Raw genomic sequence first — 23,605 nt, forward strand, 5'->3', positions numbered from 1 at the left:
AAGAAAGCATCCAATATTTTATGGGGAAAGACCCTTGGTAAATCAGATATGAGATCTCTCTGAAAGTGCTTAGACGGATTCAGCCATCTAAAGTGTCAAAACATTTGTTAATCTCTGCTCACGTCTCTTCAATTTCAATGAAGGTGGGTTTTTTTTTTGGTGTGCCCTACATCTCAATGCCTGCAACCTTGTGTTTATTTACTCGTATGTGGGCTTATTGGAGCAAAAGAACATTAGCACATATACTGTATTTTTTGGAGTATAAGACGCACCCCCCCCCAAAAAAAGAGGCTGAAAATTTGGCAGCATCTTATGCTCCGAATGTAGCTTTTTTGAAACTTTTTTCAGCCCTAATGAGGGGCTAGTGAGGGAAGCGATCTTCCCTGCTTTGCCTTCTTTTCTCATTGCTTCTCCCTCCGATGATCAGCTGTGCTTTAGAAGCTGTTTTTCAGCCCTAATGAGGTGCTAGCAATGAAGTGATCTTCCATGCTTTGCCTGCTTTTCTTATTGCTTCTCTCTCCAATGATCAGCTGTTCTTTAGAAGCTGTTTTTCAGCCCTAATGAGGTGCTAGTGAGTGAAGCGATCTTCCCTGCTTTGCCTTCTTTTCTCATTGCTTCTCCCTCCAACAATCAGCTGTTCTTTAGAAGCTGTTTTTCAGCCCTAATGGGGTGCCAGCAATGAAGTGATCTTCCATGCTTTGCCTGCTTTACTCATTGCTTCTCTCTCCAATGATCAGCTGTTCTTTAGAAGCTCTTTTTTTATCCCCAACCAGGGGATATAAAGCATGCATGTGGGTCTCAAAAACAGCAAACCTATGTGCTGAAGCTGATCAGACTAAGGATGCTGGCCAGATGAATACCTGGTAGGCAGAATTTCTTTCCCCTATTTTCCTCCCCAAAAACTAAGGTGCATCTTATACTCTGAAAAATACGGTAACTATGATCTACTTGAAACCAAAGGGTGTGAGTTACTAATCGACCTTTCATACAAGTCCTCGTGGAAACAGATTGGGAGCCACCTTGACCTTGACTCTCTCATGGTTGGTGAAGGAGAAACATGAAGTATTTCACCTTCAAAATGTGAAGCATTTCTCATAAACCCAAAGGCATTCTCCCCGAAGCACAGGGAAAATGTTTGAACACATCAGGCACTTAACTTTAATCATTCTTCAGCAAACTTAGCATGTGGTGTGTCACCAGAATGTCAGTGCACTTAATTCAGGAAGAGTAGCTCGTCCCCCACCCAACCCCGGTTGCAGAAAATCTCCAAGAGAATTACTTACAGCTAGAGTATCTTCCCTTCCCTTCTACTCACTTTAGTTCTATCCCAAGGGACTGGTTTGATCTTTTAAGACAAGGGGGAGACATGCAGAAATATATATATATAATGCTGGTGGAATGGAATTGCCAAGGCAGAATTGTCTGGCGCTGATTGCAAAATAACTCTTGATACCTGTTAAAGCCACAAATATTTTCTAGGCATGCTTTTAAACATCTGAAATCCCTTTGCTCTGCCGAACTTATCAATTTCTGTGTAGGCCCCTTTGAAGCCCTATAGATACTTTGAGTGGATAAGGGCGTGATGGCTTGTTCTATGAATAATAGCAATAGCACTTAGACTTATATACCGCTTCATAGTGCTTTTACAGCCCTCTCTAAGGGGTTTACAGAGTCAGCCTATTTGCCCCCAACAATCCAGGTCCTCATTTTACCCACCTCGGAAGGACGGAAGGCTGAGTCAACCTTGAGCCGGTGAGATTTGAACTGCCAAACTGCAGCCAACAGTCAGCTGAAGTAACCTGCAGTACTGCACTCTGACCACTGCACCACCTCAGTTCAGGCCCATTGTTTTGATCGGGGGGCATCCAAATTCAGTCCTACGAGTTTGTGGTTAAGTCAAACCAAGAGTTGATTTCACTTGACTATGAGTTAACGTGAGTGCGGAGGCTCATCTGATTAGGACAATGGATGGATGATCAGCAAGCCCATGTTTGAGACCCAAGTGCTATTGCGTGGCTGGGTGAACTCCCATCATTCGCTCCAGCTCCTGCCAACCTAGCAGTTTGAAAGCGTGTAGTCACAAGTAGATAGACTGGTTCTACTGGAGGCTAAAACATATGAAGAACAGTTGCAGGAACTGGGTATGTCTCCTTTGATGAAAAGAAGGATTAGGGGAGACATGGTAGCGGTGTTCTGATATCTCAGGGGCTGCCACAAAGAAGAGGGAGTCAAACTATTCTCCAAAGCACCTGAGGGCAGAACAAGAAGCAATGGGCGGAAACTAATCCAGGAAAGAAGCAACCTAAGAACTAAGGAGAAATTTCCTGACAGTTAGAACAGTTAATCAGTGGAACAATCTGCCTCCAGAAGTTGTGAATGCTCCAACTCTGGAAGTTTTTAAGAAGATGTTGGATAGCCATTTGTCTGAAGTGGTGTAAGGTTTCCTGCCTAAGCAGTGGGTTGGACTAGAAGACCTCCAAGGTCCCTTCCAACTCTGTTATTCTATACTGTAGTGGACACATTCTTGGGGACAAGCAAGGACCCCCCCATTGGGCATCTCTGGGCAACGGTGTTGTCATCAGCCAATCCTTTCAATCCGCAAGTGCTTTAGGTGCTTCCGACACGAATGCTAGCAAGTTAGTTTTGACTCTCAGTGTATTTCTCTAAAACACTTTCTAAATCAGCCAAAAATCCACTGCTGGAGTCGGGATCAACTAAAGTCCCAAATGCATCTTTTTTTTCTCCAAATTCTCTAAGGCCGAGGAAAAAAAGCTATCATTTTTTGCAGCATTTATAGGTATCTCGCGGCCTATTTTTAACTCTGGGGCGAAGAAGTGAGTCTTTGGCCAAATATAGCTCAGCAATTTCTGCCAGGAAGGGACAAAAATCTCTTTTGCATTAAATAGACTTTTTAAGTAGAGATTAAATGAAGACTTCAGAAAGCTTTATGGCACTGAGGCTCTTCATGACAACAGGATCACATGAAAAAACAACAACACAGCATCTGATGACACTTTTAAGGACAAAGTATGGCATAAGCTTTCAAAGGCTAGTTCCGTATATGAACAGCTTGAATAGGGAAAGTTGTGCTATATCATCACTGGCATCATATATGGGAAAGAAGGTATTGACCAACATGGACAAGAGAACGACATCATTGTGAAAGCCATGTTCTCCAGCTTTTTTATATTCCCATCTCTGTCCCCACCTCAAAAAAATAAAATAAAAAAATCCCAGGTCTGATGACTTTCTTTTCTTGAAATCCGAAGATATGTGCCACCATGGACAGTAAAATAAATTATGGAAGGAATACTTCTGTACATTCAATAATGATGCAATTGGGCTGTCTCTGTTTTCATTCCTCCTCTAAAAAAAACCAGGCCCTGCCCCTTTCTGTGTTTTAAATATGAATATACCACCCAAATATTTTAGTCTTGTATAAGTAAACATCAGAATCTTTGAACCGTGTGTTGTACATGTAAGCGAGAAGCTAAACACTTTGAGTGGCACATCCTTCTTTACTCAACCAGGTAGACCCATTGAGAAGTTGAACCAGTCACTCAACAAGGTCCATTTGGTCTTGCCAAGACATCACTGAGAGCAGCTCAGTACAGTGTCTGCCATACGTCCTTACTGCTTTTCAGGCTGTGGCTGAAGAAGACAGTCTGGGAACCATCCACCTACTGAGAAGGTTCCCCCAAGAGGGGGGAAAAAAATAACGTAACATCAGGAACAATGAATGGTTTCCCCATCTAGGTTTCCAGCTAAGGAATAACCTTTACCTACCACCAAAGAAAAATGCACAAACGATAGACATTTGGGAACGTGACTCCCCTCCACGGATCATCTTTGCGTAGATGACTTCGCTCCTCCCAGCTGTCCAACCTTGATGAGGGCCTTGATTTGAAACGAGTCATGTCAGCGTTCTTCTTAGCGCTCTACAGATTAGAACTACCTATGGGTTGATATTTCTTTCTAGCAATGGTCTGTAGCGTTAGTAGGGTTTGTTTGTTCTTTAAATTCTTGTTTATTCCAGACATCCACAAATATCCCATCACCAATACAAACAAAAACAGCTTCTTCTTCTTCTTCTTCTTCTTCTTCTTCTTCTTCTTCTTCTTCTTCTTCTTCTTCTTCTTCTTCTTCTTCTTCTTCTTCTTCCCTTGTAAGGAAGCAAAATCCTTTCCTACAATTTTTAGGAACGGTTTCTTTTTTCTTTTTTTGTGTGCAGACAGAAGCAATTTGAACCTTGGATCATCCAGAAAGAGGAGCCAGGGGACAATTTTCAGGAACCATCCGTGGTGCTTTTACAAAACAGTGACCTGAAACAATTCCTTAGCTGCTATGCAGGGCTAGTGAAGAAACTGAAGAGGCACAGACAAAATAATATGGATTGCCTCCTCTTCCTCCTCCTCTGCTTCGTCCCATCTCTGATTTGTTGCTCTTCTCCTGTTTCTTCGGTGTTAATTAAACGCTTAGAACTTAAAGTTGCTGTGCAAAACCCCTTCTGCTCCAGAGAGGTTTCTGAAGAAATGTACAACTAATGTCGGAAGAAACTAGCAAAGTAATTGGCCTCCAACAGCTTCCGAGGATGGATTTGTAAGATAACAAAGACAAAAGTTGCTCTGGGGAGGTTTAGCCCGGGTTGGGGCAGGGAGGCGATCCCATTGCTGTTTCTGGATAATGACAAACCATGAGTCTCTTTGAATATCCATGTGCAGTAGAAAATTGGGGGGCATTGGAAAGGATGGCAAATATTTCCCAACTAAATTCAGCACTTTGAAGTTGGATTATTTTAAGGCAATGCTCGACAATGGAAATGTTTCGCTGGGATGATATGGGCAAGAATGCACTAGGCGTAGAATCCGTGGGTTGGCACAATTGCTGATACCCATGTGCTCCAAAATATTTTTCCATTGTCTTTGCCCGTTCTTTGATATATATTTTTTTTGTTTATTGACTGTGCCTTTTCTTCATCTCTGTGATTCATTTTGATCCTTTGCGGACCATCTCAGTGCCTTCCCTCTGTGACGAAGAAGGGCCAAAAAACTGCAGCGGCATGTTTTGTTTTGTTTTGTTTTAAAAAAACTCATCATGGGTTGAATAATGAGGAATTAAAAATTTGTCTAGCGAACGGCAGGACTCAATGGAGATGATCAGGCTGATAGATGTTGGAAGAATGGATGGGGAATTGAAGAGGAACAATTTGGATTTTTTTTAAAAAAAAATAAGCTCATCGGATAATTATGTTGATAAATTGATTAATACGGCAAATGAATGACTGGGAAGGCAGATGGATGGATAATTGGATGGATGAACGGATGAATGGGCAGGACGATGGTCTCATGAGGATGATGAATGGGATGTGCTTGACTTGCCATTCCATCACTCCAGGTTTTTTTAGTAGCGAAGAGAGGAGAGCGTCCAACACTCCCATCCATTGACAAACTCATAGTCTGCTTCTTAAAGTGCAACATGGTCCCCCACCATCACTGCCATCCCTCCTGTAACCCACATCCGGGGGCGGGGGGGAGGGATTGCAAAAATGGCCTTTGCAGAACGGTAGCAAAAACCTTTGAAGAACCAACCAAAGGGGAGGCGAGAATCCAGAATATGAGTGGATGCTTTGAAGCATGAACAGATATGTACAGCGTTATCATTTTTTTAAAAAAAGTGTGGGGGAAGTCCCGTTGGTCAAGGAGACACCGAAGGAAGAGGATGCTTTGTTGGCTTGTTTGATGGACAGTTGCCTCTTCAATGAAAACATCTCTTCTTTCCAGGGGCATGTGGGAAGGCAGAAGCATTCGGTCGCAGAAAGGAGAAGTCGAGATATTTTCCACGGGGCATTTGAGGAGGATGGGATGGTGGAGGAAGGATGTGAAAACTGATTCGGCTTATTTGGGAAATATTTGTGATGAACTTTATCCAAAAAAAAGGGTGGTGGGCTTGGTATGAGAATGCCCCTCCCTCCCCTGGTCCTCCCAGCAATAGAATCAAGCTGTAGACTGGTTTCTTTTCTTTTCTTTTTCAGGTTTCCCCCCAGCGGTGTGGATGGTTAAAAAGTCTGTGGTACGGGGAGAAACCAGGCAGCATTTTGCAAGGATCCGCGCTCTTCTTATCAAAACTTGAGCAGGAAATAAGCAAAGAGGGTGCCCGATAGCCAGAGGCAGGCCATCGCTCTGGAAGCTGCATTGTTGCCATCATGTACTGCTCCTGGGCCTGGATCGGATGACAGACACAACAAAAGGAGAAGGAAAGAAAGACGATGGTCATTAGCAAGATGAGATGTTTACCCCCTCCCTACAAATAAATACAAATATATTTTCTACAAACTCGATTGCAGAAAATGCGACTTCAGCAACAGAGTGGCCAATGCCTGGAATGCTCTACCTGACTCCGTTGTTACATCCTCAAACCCCCAAAACTTTAACTTCAAACTGTCTACCATGGCCCTCATCCCATTCTTTCTTTTAAAGTTTTTATTTTTATTTTTCCCTTTCAAATTCATTCATAAATATACATTCTTATAATTGCTATTTAACATTTCTGTATTCATCATTAGTCTCTATGATTATTTTTACAAATATGTGTGTGTGTGTGTGTGTGTGTGTATGCATATATATATATATATATAGATAGATAGATAGATAGATAGATAGATAGATAGATAGATAGATAGATAGATAGATATATAGATATATATAGATATATAGATATATAGATATATAGATATATAGATATATAGATATATAGATATATAGATATATAGATATATAGATATATAGATATATAGATATATAGATATATAGATATAGATGATATAGATATAGATATAGATATAGATATAGATATAGATATAGATATAGATATAGATATAGATATAGATATAGATATAGATATAGATATAGATATAGATATAGATATAGATATAGATATAGATATAGATATAGATATAGATATAGATATAGATATAGATATAGATATAGATATAGATATAGATAGATATATAGATATATAGATATAGATATATATTACTGTATATTTTACTATATAAAGGCAACAGTAAAAATATTGGGTTTCTGTTGTGATGGACTCTTGTGACGAGCCGATTGACAGATGATGGAAGCAGTTAGCTTCCTCTCATAATTGGGGCATACCAGGGGTTGTGACTCTAAATTACATGCGCGCGCGCACACACACACACACACACACACACACACACACAAATGACTGGTTGGGAATGGAATAATTTACATTCCTTGCAGACAGCTGGTCATTTGTATCTTTCTAGGTCGTTGAAGCAATTGGAGGCCCTCTAAAAGGTTGCAAATGACCAGCTGTCTGTAAGGAGTGTAAATCCTTCCACTCCCCACCATCCTAACAGTGCTGAAGAAGCTTCTTGGATGAGAAGCGAAACGTCTTCAAAAGAAAAAAGCAGAAAGTCCAGTTGCCTCTTGAAAAAGCACCTTTGGAATAACCATGATCTGGATGATCGAGAATCTCTACAGACATTCTCCTTCTCCCTTTCTTCCCCCACTCTGCTGAAAAGTAAGTAAGGAACATTTTGAATTACAGCCCCCCAAAATCCAGTTCTGTAGTTTCCTGAAGTTATAGAGCCCCCAAGGTGGGTTCCTACCAGTTCGCACCTATTCGGTAGAACCGGTTCGTCAAATCTACCGAACTGGTTAGAAAAGGTTCCATCAGTGGACCCAGAAAGCAGGCCACACCTACAGAAGAAGTTCCAAACTTTTTTGAAACCCACCACTGGGATATGGATATGATTATTCTACATCATGCTCCTATTTATAAAACTCAGTGCCTCTGTGAAAGGTAAGGATGACTACTGCGTTTGTGGTGCAATCAGAACATTGCGTGTGTTGAAGTTGTTTTAACGCAAACCAAAGATGCCTTTTAAAAAACAAGTTTACATCCTATTCTTATGCATGCCAGTGCTGTGGGTGAGGTAATTTAAGGTGATTCTGACAAGTGTCGTCAGCATCTTCATATCCGGTCACATGGGCGGTAAGCCGCTCCCATCTGGTCACATGGGCAGCAAGCCACTCCCACAAAGGAGGCCACACCCACAGAGTAGGTTCGAACAATTTTTGAAACCCACCACTGTAGAGCCCCCATCTTCTTTCTCTCTCTCTCTCTCTCTCTCTCTCTCTCTCTCTCTCTCTCTCTCTCTCTCTCTCTCTCATACACGCGTGCGCACACACACACACACACACACACACACACACACACACAAAAGGCGCACAATCCATTTGGTCACTGAGCACTATGCCAGAATTTCAATCCCCCAAAGTGGCTGGGACGCAGGAAAAGTAGCCGCGCCAGTCACAACATAAGCTAATTTGATTAAATTTTAAGTTAGATTTAATTAGGTGCTCAAAATTATCCTTGATAGTATGCGCCAGTGAGCGAACTGTGGGCAGGAGCCACAGGTTGTGCATCTCCTAGTTTAACTCGAACAATGCAGGCAGGGTCACGCTGGCTCAAGAACCCAGCTGTGTTTTCACAAACCATATTTTAAATTAATTTGAATTCTCAGTTCTCGTGTCACATGAAATCCCTGTCAGTACCCCCGTGCAGATGCGTTCCTTCCTTGCGCCTGCTAACTGTTGGGAGAGGGCCTGCGAATGGGAGTCTCATTGCTACACATAGATGCAATGCTAAATCCTACGAGCAAAAGTGCAGGACATTGATTTAATTAAAAATGTAAACATGTTTATTAATATCCTGGTCCTCTCCCTGGAGCATCCGATATAAACCAGAGGGTGACTCTACCGCCTGCATCGGAAAGCAGCCATCCCAATTGTAACATCTGCAGCACCAACAGCCATAACAATCCTAGTAAACGATATATCAGCGGCAATGCATTAAAGCATCAAAAACCCGTGCAAAACAAAAGACAAAAATAAAACCTCTGGAGACAAGGAGTGATGGATCTCCACAGAGAAGATGTAGTTTTTCCACCAGTGGAAATATCCCATGCTCATCTAATACAAAATGATGGTTAAAAATCCCCTGAAACTCTGCAGCTCGTCTTAAAGTCGCGACTAGTCTGTATGGGAAAAGATATTCCCTTGGGGTTTATGTTTTTTCAACACCCTACCCCAAAAACCAAGGCTATGGATTCTCCCAGTTGCAATGGATGGCTGTGAAGGTTGGACCATAAGGAAGGCTGAGCACCAAAGAGTGGAGGCCTTTGAACTCTGGTGCTGGAGAAGACTCCTGTGAGTCCCTTGGACTGCAAGGCCCTCAAACTGGTCAGTCCTAGAGGAGATCAACCCTGACTGCTCTTTAGAAGGCCAGATCCTGAAGAGGAAACTCAAATACTTTGGCCACCTAATGAGAAGGAAGGACTCCCTGGAGAAGAGCCTCATGCTGGGAAAGACTGAGGGCAAAAGAAGAAGGGGACGACAGAGAATGAGGTGGCTGGATGGAGTAACTGAAGCTTAAATGGACTCCAGAGGATGATAGAGGAGAGGAAAACCTGGAGTATCATTGTCCATGGAGTCGCGATGGGTCAGACATGACTTTGCAACTAACAATAACAACAACCCTGAAGTCCAGCAAACAGAGGCAGAATGTAGAGAAGAAAATAAGACCAAAAGCACATTTCTTTTCTCCTATCTCTTTTAAAACTTTTAGCGGAGAACTGAAAACATTCCGTGCAGGTTCTCAGCCAAATTCAGCTGCGAAGCCCCAAGGCTGTTTTCCCCTTCTCCCCAAATCCCACTGCAACTGTTAACAACCAAAGAGGCTGTTTGATTCATTAATCTACAATTTTATAGCAACGCTGATTGACTGGAATCCTAGAATAGAACACATCTGTGCCGCCGCCTCCCATCTGGAAACCTTTATGCACTAACTGCTCTTAAATGTTTTATACTCTTGTCATGTTTGCTCCATGGTGAGGGCAACGGCCCACCTCCTTTCAACCCTTTTCCCTCTCATTTCGATATGCGAAAACAGGCTGCTTTCAGATGTGGCTTAACAAGCTGAGCAGCACTAGCCTAGTGAAAGATTAATAAGGATTACTGCACATGGGCAGACTCCAAAAAGAGAGAGAGAGAGAGAAAGAAAGAAAGAAAGAAAGAAAGAAAGAAAGGAAGGAAGGAAGGAAGGAAGGAAGGAAGGAAGGAAGGAAGGAAGGAAGGAAGGGAGAGAGGGAGGGAGGGAGGGAGGGAGAAAGGGAGTGAAAGAGAAAGGAAGGAAGGAAAGAGAGAAAGAGAAAGAAAGAAAGAGAGAAAGAGAAAGGAAGGAAGGAAGGAAAGGAAGAAAGGGGGGAGAGAAAGAGAAAGAAAGGAAGGAAAGAAGGCAGAAAGGGAGAGAAAGAGAAAGGAAGGAAGGAAAGAAGAGAGAAAGAGAGAGAAAGAAAGACAGAAAGACAGAAAGAGAAAGGAAGGAAGGAAAGGAAGGAAGGAAAGAAATAAAGATAGGGAGAGAGAGAAAGGAAAAAAGAAAGAAAGAAAGAAAGAAAGGGGGAGGGAGAGAAAGAGAAAGGAAGAAAGGAAGGAAAGGGAGAAGGAGAAAAAAAGAGGGAGAGAGAGAGAAAGAAGGAAAGAATTGGAAAAGAAACCTGAATAATTGTTCTGCTGTTCTTTCTTAAGAATGGTTGATGGTGGTGGTAACATTGCTGGGAATTGTTCTATGTCCTGGAAGAAGGAATTTCCGATGTGCAAGTTATGAAGAACTAACAATTGCCTCCTGGCAGCTCTGCGCATGCACACGATGGGAACAGGCTCCAGCTGTTCTTCTGCCCCACTGATCTCCGAAGGCAGCTGATAACTGTCGGATGGCCTTGGCCCCCTCTCTACCTCCAACGCAGAGCCCTCGACAGAGCCTTCCTCAGACTCCAGGACTGACCCAGGTTCCTCCCCAACCTCTTCACTGTCTGAGTCTGCAGCCAGCTCTGCTGGCCGCTGCCAGGCCACAACACTTCTGTTTCCTAAGTGAATGCCTTTGCATTGTTCTGTTAAATGCCATTTTGTTATTTTCATCTCATTTCTCTAAACTATTAAAGAAAAAGAAAAAAAACAAAGGAAGAAAAACAAGAGGCCCCCAACTGTTGATGTGAACGTTTCTCTCTGGGCTCTTCACAACGTGCATCTCTTGATCCCTCAAAAAGCTGGCACACACGTTAAACCAGGATTGTAGCTTTTATACGTTTTTTGTTCTTTCGTTGTGCATTTTATTTGTTGACACTTGTTATTATTGTTCAGCCTTTTTTAATCTTTTATGCTAATGGTAGTTTTATACCCCATTATGTATGTGTGCAATATCCTCCCCCAGTGGCTGTTAGGGAGGAAGCAAAAGCTTGCCAGAGTGCCAACACGGCTGTTATTTTACACTTGCAAAATGAATAACTTTTTTTTTTACTTAATAGCTCAGAAATGTTATATTAGCTCTTATTTTCAGATATGGGAAATTCCGGGAAACTAGAAAGGGTCAACTTGCCACAGGACAATTCAACAAATGCAAAAGTTAATTTCGACAGAACTGTGGCCAATAATAATAAAGTCAATCCAGTAATCCAAGAGTTACAATAATTTTGATGAAATTTAACAGGATAGGATAGGAATAGAGATAGAATAGAATAGAATAGGATATGGGAACTTAAAGTAGAATGGAATGGAATAGAATAGAATAAAATAGAATATTGGAACTTAGAATGGAATGGAGTGGAATGGAGTGGAATGGAATGGAGTGGAATAGAATAGAATATTGGAACTTAAAATAGAATGGAATGGAATAGAAAAGAATAGAATGGAATAGAATATTGGAACTTAAAATAGAATGGAATGGAGTGGAATGGAATGGAATAGAATAGAATAACAGAGTTGGAAGGGAACTTGGAGGTCTTCTATTCCAACTCCCTGCTCAAGCAGGAAACTCTATCCATTTCAGACAAATGGTTGTCCAATGAATTCATAAAAACCTCCAGTGATGGAGCATTCACAACTTCTGGAGGCAAGTTGTTCCACTGATGAATTGCTCTCACTGTCAGGATATTTCCCCTTAGTTCTAGGTTGCTTCTCTCCTTAAGATGGTCGCAAACATGGTCACCAATAATAAAAATAACTGAATGAGAAATGATTGATACCGAATTGAAGGGTCCCATGGTGAGCTGCCTGTGGCAAATCAGCCATGGCATGCTGGCCTAGACCCCTGGGAAACTTTTCTCAATGACTGGCTTCTAGAAGAAGTTAAAGCAGGCTGAATTCATGCAACCTGCTGAGCCATAAACTCATATTATAAGCAACTTCGCTGATGATGTAAAATTAACACCACCAGCAATGCTGCTGCCCTACAAAGAGACCTTGACTATGTGTCTGAATGCTCGCGCAATTAGCAACTCCAAATCTCGACTAAAGCTCTGTTCTAAAAAGTGGTAAAAAAAAAATCAGAACACCAAATACAAACTAGGCGGATACAACTTCATAAATGACCCTCACTCTGTCAAGGACCTAGGAGTCCTCACCTCAAATGATCTAAGCCCCAGAGCTCACTGTAACAGCATTGCCAAAAAGGCATTAAGAGTTGTTAACTTAATTTTGTGAAGCTTCTTCTCCAGTAACATTGTATTGCTGACTAAGGCATACCAAACCTTTGCCAGACCAATTCTCAAATACAGCTCGTCTGCCTGGATATCGGACATTAATACGATTGAGCCGGTCCAGAGGTATTTCACGTTAAGAGTCCTCCACTCCTCTGCTCACAATAAAATCCCTTATGGCACCAGGCTCGAAATTTTGGGCTTGGACAATCTGGAACTGCACCGCCTGCAGTTGGGCCTAAGCATAGTACACAAAATTGCCTGCTATAACGTCTTACCTGTCAATGACCTCTTCAGCTTCAACCTCCATAATACACGAACAAACAATCAATATGAACTCAAGGTAAATCGCTCCAAACTCGATTGTAGGAAATACGACTTCAGCAACAGAGCGGTCAACGCCTGGAATGCTCTACCCGACTCCGTTGTTACAGCCTCAAACCCCCAAAACTTTAACCTCAAACTGTCTACCATGGCCCTCACCCCATTCTTTTTCTTAAAGTTTTTGTTATTTTTCCCTTTCAAATTCATTCATAAATATACATTCTTATAATTGCTATTTAACATTTCTGTATTCATCATTAGTCTCTATGATTATTTTTACAAATATATATGTGTGTGTGTATGTATGTGTGCGTGCGTGCGTACATACATACATACATACATACATACATACATACATATATATATATATATGTATGTATGTATGTATGTATGTATGTAACTCTACATACATACCTATTTCCCTGGCTCAGCTGATAAAGGAGGAGAACCTTGTGGCTTAGTGGTTAACACATCTGCCTAATATGTAATATACAGCCCAGGTTGGAATCCCAGTAAGGGTATGGCTAGCTGATGAGAGCTAAATAGCTTGAAATAGATCTATACTAGTCTCCCTTTATTTATTTATCAGCACAAACTCAATTGTAGGAAATACGACTTCAGCAACAGAGTGGTCAACGCCTGGAATGCTCTACCCGACTCCGTTGTTACAGCCTCAAACCCCCAAAACTTTAACCTCAAACTGTCTACCATGGCCCTCACCCCATTCCTAAAAGGTCCATAAAGGGGGCGTGCATATGTGCACCAGCATGCCTACTGTCCCCATTTATTTGTATTCATTTCCTTCATGCCCATGTTCATACTTATACCTGCTGTCTTTCACATGTTTGACAAACTAATAAATAAATAAACAAACAAACAAAGTTTTACCAGCCGCAATGCCTCGGTTCTGATAGCTCACGGTTGATTTTCATTCCCTGCACGACGTTAAGGATGAAGAAAGATTGCAAGCATCAAACTTATCCTGCTTGTTGCTTAGTTATAGAAATGGAACCAGCAAAAACCACAGAGAAGGGCAAAGGGTATTTTCCAAGGTGAAAGAAGAGGAAGGGGGGGAGGGGGGAGAGAATAAGGATCATGAATGCGTAATTATACCTCGAGTGAAATCTGAGATGCTCAACCGTAATCTGAACTGAGAAAGAAACATCTTGCAAGCTTTCTAACCTCATTAATTTTAAGACAAAGGGGTAACAACTCTTGTAATGGTAAAAAAATTAAGAAAAATAATGGCAAGAGGGAATCTAATTAGTTCGCGGGTTCTTTGAGTAAGCAGAGAGCTACAAAACCCATTTCTACAATGGAAAACTGGCTTAGCCAAATTGTCTCATTGCAAACAGAACTTTTATTTCGCTTAATTACAACAGGCTGCAGCACTGTTTTCCTAAGCATTTACCAGACAATCTTTTGTAGAGCAATCCAAATGAGCACTGTTGTTCAGGGAGGCCCGGGGTGGGGGGGGGAGGGGTTGCGCGCAGAGACAGAGCCCTCGATTAAAAATCAAATATTTCATTTTGCACTTGAAAAATAAAGGATTGCTAATGTACGTTCGGCGGGGATATCAGTAGCTTTTCAATTGTTTGTTCTTTCTTTCTTTTTTTTTAATTAGGAGAGAAGCAAAACCAATTCGAGTCGGAATCCGAAGATGGAAGCTAGTTGCAAACGGAGGGAGGAATAATAATAAAAAAACACAACCCTGTACATCTGCTGACATTAGCAAATGTTGAATTGGCTGTGTCAGACCTAAGAAAGCTACAACTAATAACCAGATGCCAATGATTTTCCTTTTATTCAGCGCGAGGGTGTGTGGAATGCTCATGAGGAATGAAATGTGAAATTTCTGCATATTTTTTTTCTAATGGAGTTTCTCTCTCTCTCTCTCTCTCTCTCTCTCCCTCCCTCCCTCCCTCCCTCCCTCCCTCCCTCCCTCCCTCCCTCCCTCTCTCTCTCTCTCTCTCTCTCTCTCTCTCTCTCTCTCTCTTTGAGATTAGGGAGAAATGTAGCAGAACCCACTGTTGCTGCTGTCAGCCAAAATGAATGATAACCTCTTATTCTTTTCTCTCCTCCCCACCCTACCTTTGACGAAACTGGAAAAGAGCAATAGCACTTAAATGTATATACCGCTTCACAGTGCTTTTCAGCCCTCTCTAAGCAGTTTACAGAGTCAGCATATTGCCCCCAAAACAATCTGGGTCCTCATTTTACCCACCTCGGAAAGACGGAAGGCTGAATCAATCTTGAGTTGGTCAGGATCAAACTCCTGACCGTGGGCAGAGTTAGCCTTGCAATACTGCATTCTAACCAGCGGTGATATTCAGCCAGTTCTGACAGGTTCTGGAGAACCGGTAGCAGAAATTTTGAGTAGTTCGGAGAACCGGCAAATAGGCTGGCCCCACCCCTGCTGCCTCCCAGACTCTCAGCTGATCTTCTTTTGTTGCCCTAAACAGGAGAATGGAGCTGGAAGGCAGGTTAGTGGGGTGAGGAGGGAATGGGGATTTTGCAGTATCCTTCCCCTGCCATGCCCACAAAGCCACGCCCACAAAGCCATGCAATGCCCACAAAGCCACGCCCACAGAACTGGTAGTAAAAAAATTTGAATCCTACCACTGATTCTAACCACTGTGAAGAAAAGAAAAGGGAGGGAGGAAGGAAGGAAAATAAAAATAGCACTTAGACTTATATACTGCTTTTCATTTTTTTTTTTACTACTGGTTCTGTGGCTGTGGCTTGATGGGTATGGTTTGGCTTGGTGGGCGTGGCAGGGGAAGGATACTGCAAAATCTCCATTCTCTCCCCACTCTGGGGCAAAGCCAGAGGTGGCATTTGCTGGTTCTCCGAACTACTCAAAATTTCTGCTACTGGTTCTCCAGAACCTGTCAGAACCTGCTGAATTTCACTCCTGCTTCACGCACCATGCAATGTGGATACTCATTAACTTTTCTGTTTCTCTACAAGATGCTTTAATAATCAGTGTCTCAGACTAGCTCGTGTCTGTCTCTCTTTTGGCTAAATTTCCTCCTGTCCACAATTTTTTGTTCTTGTTCCATCTTCCATTAAAAACCATGTAGGCGACCTTGTATGTATTCCGTTGATCTGTATACCTACCATACAGAATTATACTGGCATTGGTGTTCCCCAGTTTGTTGATGGCCACACAGGTATAATTGCCATAGTCCTTCTCTGAGACATTAAAGAAGGTTAACGTAGACATCCGTCCTTTGTTTTCAATTTTCAAGCCATCCAGCCCATTAGCTAACCTGCAAGGAAGACAAACCATGAGTTTAGATTCATATATAATAATCCAGTTATTAGAATAGTTATTTCACTGTCATTAGGGCAGAGTTTAGGATTCAAAGGAGTTTCCAAAGCTGAACTAATGCCCTGGGTAAAACTACAGATGACACATACCTGTTGTGGCCCAGCAGGAGCCGTTGGAGCTGCCACCAGACTCCGACAGCGAGGGGCCCTATGAGTTGGCTCTGGAGGATGTGGAGGACCCTGGACAGGGTTCAGACTCCGAGCAGAGCGAAGGCGCCTGAGCATTGGACCAGTGGGGAGGAGACAAAGGAGAGTGAGCCTGAGGTCAGCAGTGAGTTGTTCCTGGATGCCCGGCACCGACGAGCTAACAGGCGTCAGGAATAGTTGTGCAAGTACAGGAGGTAATTGCACTCAGCTGGTGGTCATTAGGCTCCTATCCAGACTATAAAAAGGCTGCTTGTGCACATGCCCCTCTTGCAGAAGTCAATGCAGGAACTAATGTCGGAGAACATTATTGTGAGTTTGGCAGGCTGGATTGCTGCCAAGCCTTATCTGTGCTGGATTGCTGCTCAAGCTTGTCTGTGCCGGTTTGCTGCCAAGGACCTGTCTGTCTGTTAATTAAATGCTGTAACTTATCTTTGGCTCGGAGTGTGTGTTGGTGTGGGACGAGGGGGGTCAGAACACCTATCCCCCCACCCCCGCTTAGCTCACAAAGCCATTTCTTTCCAAGAAGATACACCTGCCATTCTTAAGCTACTGGGATGGTCTTAAAAGACTGCGTAGGTACCTGGTTTCTTCTTTAAACCACTGGAATTCTGCTACTGGAACAGCGGAGGCCTCACAGCGCAAGATGCCCTTCTGACCAACTGAAACACCAGTGTTCTTAGGACTGGAGATGGAGGGAGGATCTGCAGAGGAAAGAATGGCTATTTCAAACACTTCCAGATATTTGCCAGGTGCCCCTGCAAACCTGATGGTGATGTTCTGACCTAGGCTTCCCCAGCGACACGAAGCCGAGTCCTTGTCCCGATGAACCCTTTTTATTCAATTTACAGTGACTTCCTCTGCAGCAAAGTCTTTCCTCTCCCACAGTCTTTCAGGATAGTTCACAATTACTGACCTTATCAGGCTTGGAGAGTGGCCAGGCAGGAGACGTACTAGGGATTTCAACCGCCAAACTGCTGACCTTTCTGATTGACTAGCTCAGTGTCTTAGCCACTGACCCACCTAGTCAGGCTCAGTGTATGTATTATACATAAATATAATGTATGTATCGGTACGTATTCCCTTTATCATACTTTTCTGGTAAAATACCCAACAAAAATACTTCTGGTTTTAAATCTATATGTTGCTTTACCTGTTTTTCTAACCGTGCATGTACTTAGACCCTACTACTTGATTAGGAGAACCTCAGTGTGATGTACCAAAGTGGTAACCTGCTAATAACATTAACCCGACATAGGCCTTTCAGTGAAGACAGACTAGAAAACTTTCTTTTCTGTGTTTTTCCCTCCAAGGGAGGGACAGGTTTGATGGCTCTTGAATCACCTCCAAAATGCCAAGGCCCTTTCAAAATACTCAGTACCTATTTTAATCTGAATAGTTCTGCCTCCTTTGTGCTTCACGTTGCTAATGAAGCTTTTAAAAAGTGATTGTCCAGAAGGGCAAAAGGCATAAAGCATAATTAAAACTAAATATGTGATGTTCTTATGTCAGCTTGGCAGAAATAGACTTCCTCGTGTTTCTCTTGAAAGGTGGAGATTTCTTAATCTGCCATGCGTGCATGGTTAGGCATCGGCAGAATTTCTCTCCCACTGTGTTTTAATTTTGAACTTTTCTTCAGAAGAAAGTAAGAGTTAAGAGGAGAAGACAACAATCTCTTACTAAGTATTCTCCCAGCTGCTTGCCGTAGAGATGAGCTATTTTATTTTTGGGGATAATAGCTAGAGAATGTCAAGCTATTAATTTATAAGAATTATATAGCTGGATGGCACACCTATAGCTTAGATGCTGGAGGTGGTGTTCTAATAGGATTTATGAACTTGGTGGAAGACTTGGTGTTGTTTTGCTCCATGTTCTTATGTAGCTAAGAAGCAGAACCTGTTTCTACATGCATAGCATCTTTGTTTCGATACCTGATACTTGGGCAAAAAAAATGATACGGAATTGATGAGGAAAACGATCCCTTCCAATATCTCAGGGGCTGCCCCAAAGAAGAGGGAGTCAAACTATTCTCCTACCTGAGGGTAGGGCAAGAAGCAATGGGTGGAAATTAATCAAGTAGAGAAGCAACTTAGAACTAAGAAGAAATTTCCTGACAGTTAGAACATTTAATCAGTGGAACAACTTGCCTCCGGAAGTTGTGAATGCTCCAACACTGGAAGCTTTTAAGAAGAGGTTGGATAACCATTTGTCTGAAGGGGTGTAGGGTCACTTTCTTAGGCAGGGGGTTGGACCAGAAAACTTCCAAGGTCCCTTCCAACTCTGTTATTCTATTCTATTCTATTCTATTCTATTCTATTCTATTCTATTCTATTCTATTCTATTCTATTCTATTCTATTCTATTCTATAGAGAAGGAAGTCGGAGAAAGGGCTACAGATAATCATCTGATCTGCTATGAAAGAAGCCCACATTTTAGAGTGAGATGCGTTTTTTGTTTTGGTTTTGGTTCAAAACATGTCCTGTAATGCAGGAGTTTCCAAACTTGGCAGCTTTAAGACTTGTGGACTTCAACTCCCAGAATTCCCCAACCAAACATGTCAGCTGGGGAATTCTGGGAGTTGGAGTCCACAAGTCTTAAAGTTGCCAAGTTTGGAGATCCCTGCTCTAATGAATGAATGGCAGGCTGCCTTAGATATGTTTGGGACGCTCCTAATGAAACCACTGCCAAATTAATCATATCTAATGTAAGTCACTAATCATTTATGTGTATCACTATTATTTCTTTTTTTGTTTTAGCATTGTGTAGAAGCTGGAAAGAAATCTACTAGGTTCACATATATTCCACGTAGTTGTAAACCATTGTTTGCCATCCATAATGATTAAGTTCTCATGTTGCTAAGTCATGTTCGGGGTTTAGCACGTCACATGAACCCAACCAGTCTCTAGTTTTCTCAAGGGACATCAAAAAATTCATCTTGTTTACTGTGAACTTGTTGATTTGAATTCAGTTGCCTCTGTTTCAGGAATAGAACTCTCCACCTTTCCATTCAGGAGTGAAAGGCTAATATACAGTGGTGGGTTTCAAAAATTTTTCGAACCTACTCTGTGAGTGTGGCCTCCTTTGTGGGAGTGGCTTGCCGGCCATGTGACCTGGTGGGAGTAGCTTGTCGGCCATGTGTTCTCTCTCTCTCTCTCTCTCTCTCTCTCTCTCTCTCTCTCTCTCTCTCTCTCTCTCGTTCCTTCCTTTTGTCTCTCTGTCCCTTTTCCCTTTTTTTCTTTCATCTCTCTCTCACTTTTTCTTTCTTTTTTTCTTTTTTATTTATTTCTTTCTTCCTTTCTCTTTCTCTCTCTGTGTGAGTGTGTGTGTGTGTGTGTATGTGTGTGTGTCAGTGGTGGGTTTCAAAATTTTTCAGAACCTCTTCTGTAGGTGTGGCCTGCTTTCCGGGTCCACTGATGGAACCTCTTCTAACCGGTTCAGTAGATTTGACGAACCGGTTCTACCGAACTGGTGCGAACTAGTAGGAACCCACCTCTGCTAATATAGTATCCCAGAGGATGGCACAGGAAAACCATAGTCTACCAATGTCAGCCTAATGACACGGTTTAGATTTGGAATAAGCTTCACTGAAAACCCGATGGGAACAGTAGTTCTTGCAGTCAGAATGCAGGATTGCAAGCTAATTCTGCCAACAATCAGTAGTTTGATCCTGATTGGGTCAAGGTTGACTCAACCTTCCATCCTTCTGAGGTGGGTAAAATGAGGGCTCAGATTGGGGGCAAATAGACTGACTCTGTAAACCACTTAAAGAGAACTGGAAAGCACTATGAAGCGGTATATAAGTCTGTGCTAATTGCTGTTCCTTCCTTCCTCCCTCCCCTCTCCTTCTTTTCCTCCCTCCCTTCCCAGTAGTTCGAATGCAGTATTGCAGGCTAATTCTGCCAACTGCCAGCAGTTTGATTCTGACTCAGCCTCCCATCCTTCTGAGGGTGTTACAAGAAGGACCCAGATTGTTGGGGGCAAATAGGCTGACTCTGTAAACGGCTAAGAGAGGGCTGTAAAGCACTGTGAAGTGGTATATAACTCTAAGTGCCATTGCAATTGCTATAATTTGAGTAGCATTTCTTACCGCAGTGTTTCTCCACCTTGGTAGCTTGAAGATGTGCGGACTTGGAAGTCCACACATCTTCACATGGCCAAAGTTGAGAAACACTGCCTTACCCAAATCATTATAAACAGCATAAAGATACCCATGCACCACACTTGAAAATGCCCTTTAGAAAACCCATGACTCTGTGAAAAATGCGTGGAGGTTCACTTACAATTGACGGTGACCTTTACCCTCCGAATATCGGGCGCTGCCACATCATTGACCGCAGTGCATTCATATTCACCAGATTGTTCTCTCGTGATGCCCGTGATTTCCAAGTACTCATCATCACTTATAAATCCCTGACCTAGAACCGAGAAGGGAAAGAAACATAGAGAAGATTTTAAAGATATTGAGACTTTGCAAAAAGTGCAGAGGAGAGCAACTAAGATGATCAAAGGCCTGGAGACCAAGACATACGATGAACGGCTGCAGGATTTTGGGTCTGGCTAGAGAAGAGAAGAATTAGGGGCGACATGATAGCTGTATTTCAGTATTTGAGGGGCTGCCATAAAGAAGAGGGGGTCAAAAAAAATCTTTTCTTTCACATGGGGATTATATAAAGGTATACTGTTATCAAATAGATAATTAAGAATGTAGGACCCGGATATCTGTGAGACCATCTTCTGCCGCATACCTCCCAACGGCCGATAAGATCCCACAGGATAGGCCTTCTCCAGGTGCCGTCGAACAGACAATGTCATCTGGCGGCTCCCCAGGGGAGGGCCTTCTCTGTAGCCGCTCCGACCCTATGGAACGATCTACCCCCAGAGATCCGGATCCTTCCCACTCTCACGACTTTCCGAAAGGCTACCAAAATCTGGCTATTCCGGCAGGCCTGAGGCTGTTGAATGAGGTCCAGCCCCGCCTAGATTGAGTGCATGAAGTGATCTTTTAATCTGTTTTCTTCTCTATTTTTTAATTCTTTATTCTTTTTTTAAAATGTATTTCTGTAAGCCGCCCGAGATTGTATTTCTGCCTCCGAGATTGGGCGGCCTATAAATTTATTAAATACTTAAATACTTAACTATGATTTATTGGAAAAAATACTAATTTTTAGTATTTCTAGTACTAATTCAAGTACTAATAGTACTTGAACATATACTGTACAATGAAAGTGAGGCATTTAGTTATACTAGATGAAAAATCTGAGATGGTAAATGTTATTCGAGAATATGGATGTTAAAACACCTTTAACCAAACACCATGCTGTATGTGATGATGCTTTTTTTTGTTGTTTTATGTATGTGTTGTCTGTGTAATAAAAATAAAATTATATATATATATATATATATATATATATATATATATATATATATATATATATATATATATATATATATATATATATATATATATATATATATATATATATATATATATATATATATATATATATATATATAAAAAAAAAAGAAGAGGGGGTCAAATATTCTCCAAAGCACCAGAGGGCAGGACACAAGAAACAATGGATGGAAACTAATCAAAGAGAGATGCAACCTGGAATTAAGGAGAGACTTCCTAACAGTGAGGACAATTAACCAGTGGAACAGAAGTTGCCTTCAGAAATTGAGGGTGCTCCATCACTGGAGGTTTTTAAAAAGAGACTGAAAGTCACGTCTGAAATGGTATAGGGCAGTGTTTCTCAACCTTGGCGACTTTAAGTCCTGTGGACTTCAACTCCCAGAATTCTGGGAGTTGAAGTCCACAGGACTTAAAGTCGCCAAGGTTCAGAAACATTGGTATAGGGACTCCTGCTTGAGCAAGGGGCTGGACTAGAAGACCTCCAAGGTCCCTTCCAGCTCTATTCTATTCTGATCTTCTAAAAACAATTGCTTCGAGTCCAGGTCTCTTCCACTTTTGCAGTCAGAACAGTTTGTTTTAAAACATTCCAGCCTCATCTTTTTTTGCTTTTGCACATCAGTGTATAACTAGCCATTTCTACGATGACAAATCTATCTAATTGACAGAACCAAAGTCAAAGTTACATTTCATCAGAAGCACAAAATCCCACAAATGATATCCAAATGAAAAAAAATGTGCTTAAATATATTCTCCTCTTTGAATAAAATGATCGATTTAACCATTTCTGCTTTATCTTCCTTGCCATGGAAATAGTACATATTTCTATTTGCACCTAACAATCTCTGTGAACTTTCACCGTTTATATTAACAAGATTCATTGTATTCTTTCAAATTCTTCAACCTTACAGGGGAAAAAAAATACTATTTTTGTACTGTGCTAAAGAGAATCGGAAGTCAGCACCTTTTTTTATTTTTTTCCCTTGTACCTTACATTCTCTTTTCCCCTCTATTTTCTTCCTTCAATTTCCCATTTCTACTTTTCTTCCTATCTTTCTTTCTTCCTTCCTTCCTTCCTTCCTTCCTTCCTTCCTTCCTTCCTTCCTTCCTTCCTTCCTTCCTTCCTTTGCCTGCCTGCCTGCCTATCTATCTATCTATCTATCTATCTATCTATCTATCTATCTATCTATCTATCTATCTATCTATCTATCATCTATCTATCTATCTATCTATCTATCTATCTATCTATCTATCTATCTATCATCTATCTATCTATCATCATCTATCTGTCTATCTGCCTATCTGCCTATCTGCCTATCTGCCTATCTGCCTATCTGCCTATCTATCTATCTATCTATCTATCTATCTATCTATCTATCTATCTATCTATCTATCTATCTATCTATCATCTATCTATCTATCTATCTATCTATCTATCTATCTATCTATCTATCTATCTATCTATCTATCTATCTATCTATCGTCTGTCTGTCTATAGCTAAAACAACAATAAAAAGAGGCTAACTCATCAGAAAGGTGTGTTTTTAGCTAGGGCCAACTGTCAATCATTTCTGGGTGGACTAAATGACATTTCACCGAAGTGGTTCATGGGTATGATAAATTATTCAGCAAATTCTCTGGAATCAGGAAATGTTTGCTTCTTCTCCCTCCCCCCGCCCCCCAGCCTTCTTGCAATTGCCCCATTATTTTACATTCTCTGCTGCTAGGATGGTCCTGATGCAGATAGAAAGTATGCAAACTTTGAACATATTTGCAAAAAGAAGTCATAAAATATTTTTTGCTTTTATGGAAAAAGAAATACAGATATT

General features: G+C 41.6%; 1 protein-coding gene across 2 annotated transcripts in view; it reads right to left on the reverse strand.

Moving 5' to 3' along the window:
• Positions 1 to 387: 387 nt before the first annotated feature.
• Positions 388 to 23,605, reverse strand: part of LOC106540773 (opioid-binding protein/cell adhesion molecule homolog) — a 795,044-nt gene continuing 771,826 nt past the window's right edge. For both annotated transcript variants that reach the window (XM_087706377.1, XM_087706376.1), the window contains 4 exons: positions 20,647 to 20,781; positions 16,950 to 17,070; positions 16,010 to 16,161; positions 388 to 6,219 (listed from right to left, as the gene is read on the reverse strand). In XM_087706377.1, the coding sequence (XP_087562503.1) occupies positions 6,119 to 6,219; positions 16,010 to 16,161; positions 16,950 to 17,070; positions 20,647 to 20,781 (509 nt within the window). In that variant the 3' untranslated portion in view covers positions 388 to 6,118. The remainder of the gene's footprint in view (positions 6,220 to 16,009; positions 16,162 to 16,949; positions 17,071 to 20,646; positions 20,782 to 23,605) is intronic.

The sequence above is a fragment of the Thamnophis sirtalis genome, unplaced genomic scaffold (assembly GCF_051295495.1).
Source record: "Thamnophis sirtalis isolate CommonGarterSnake01/CBP01778 unplaced genomic scaffold, rThaSir2_p1.2 scaffold_2, whole genome shotgun sequence".
NCBI lineage: Eukaryota > Metazoa > Chordata > Lepidosauria > Squamata > Natricidae > Thamnophis > Thamnophis sirtalis.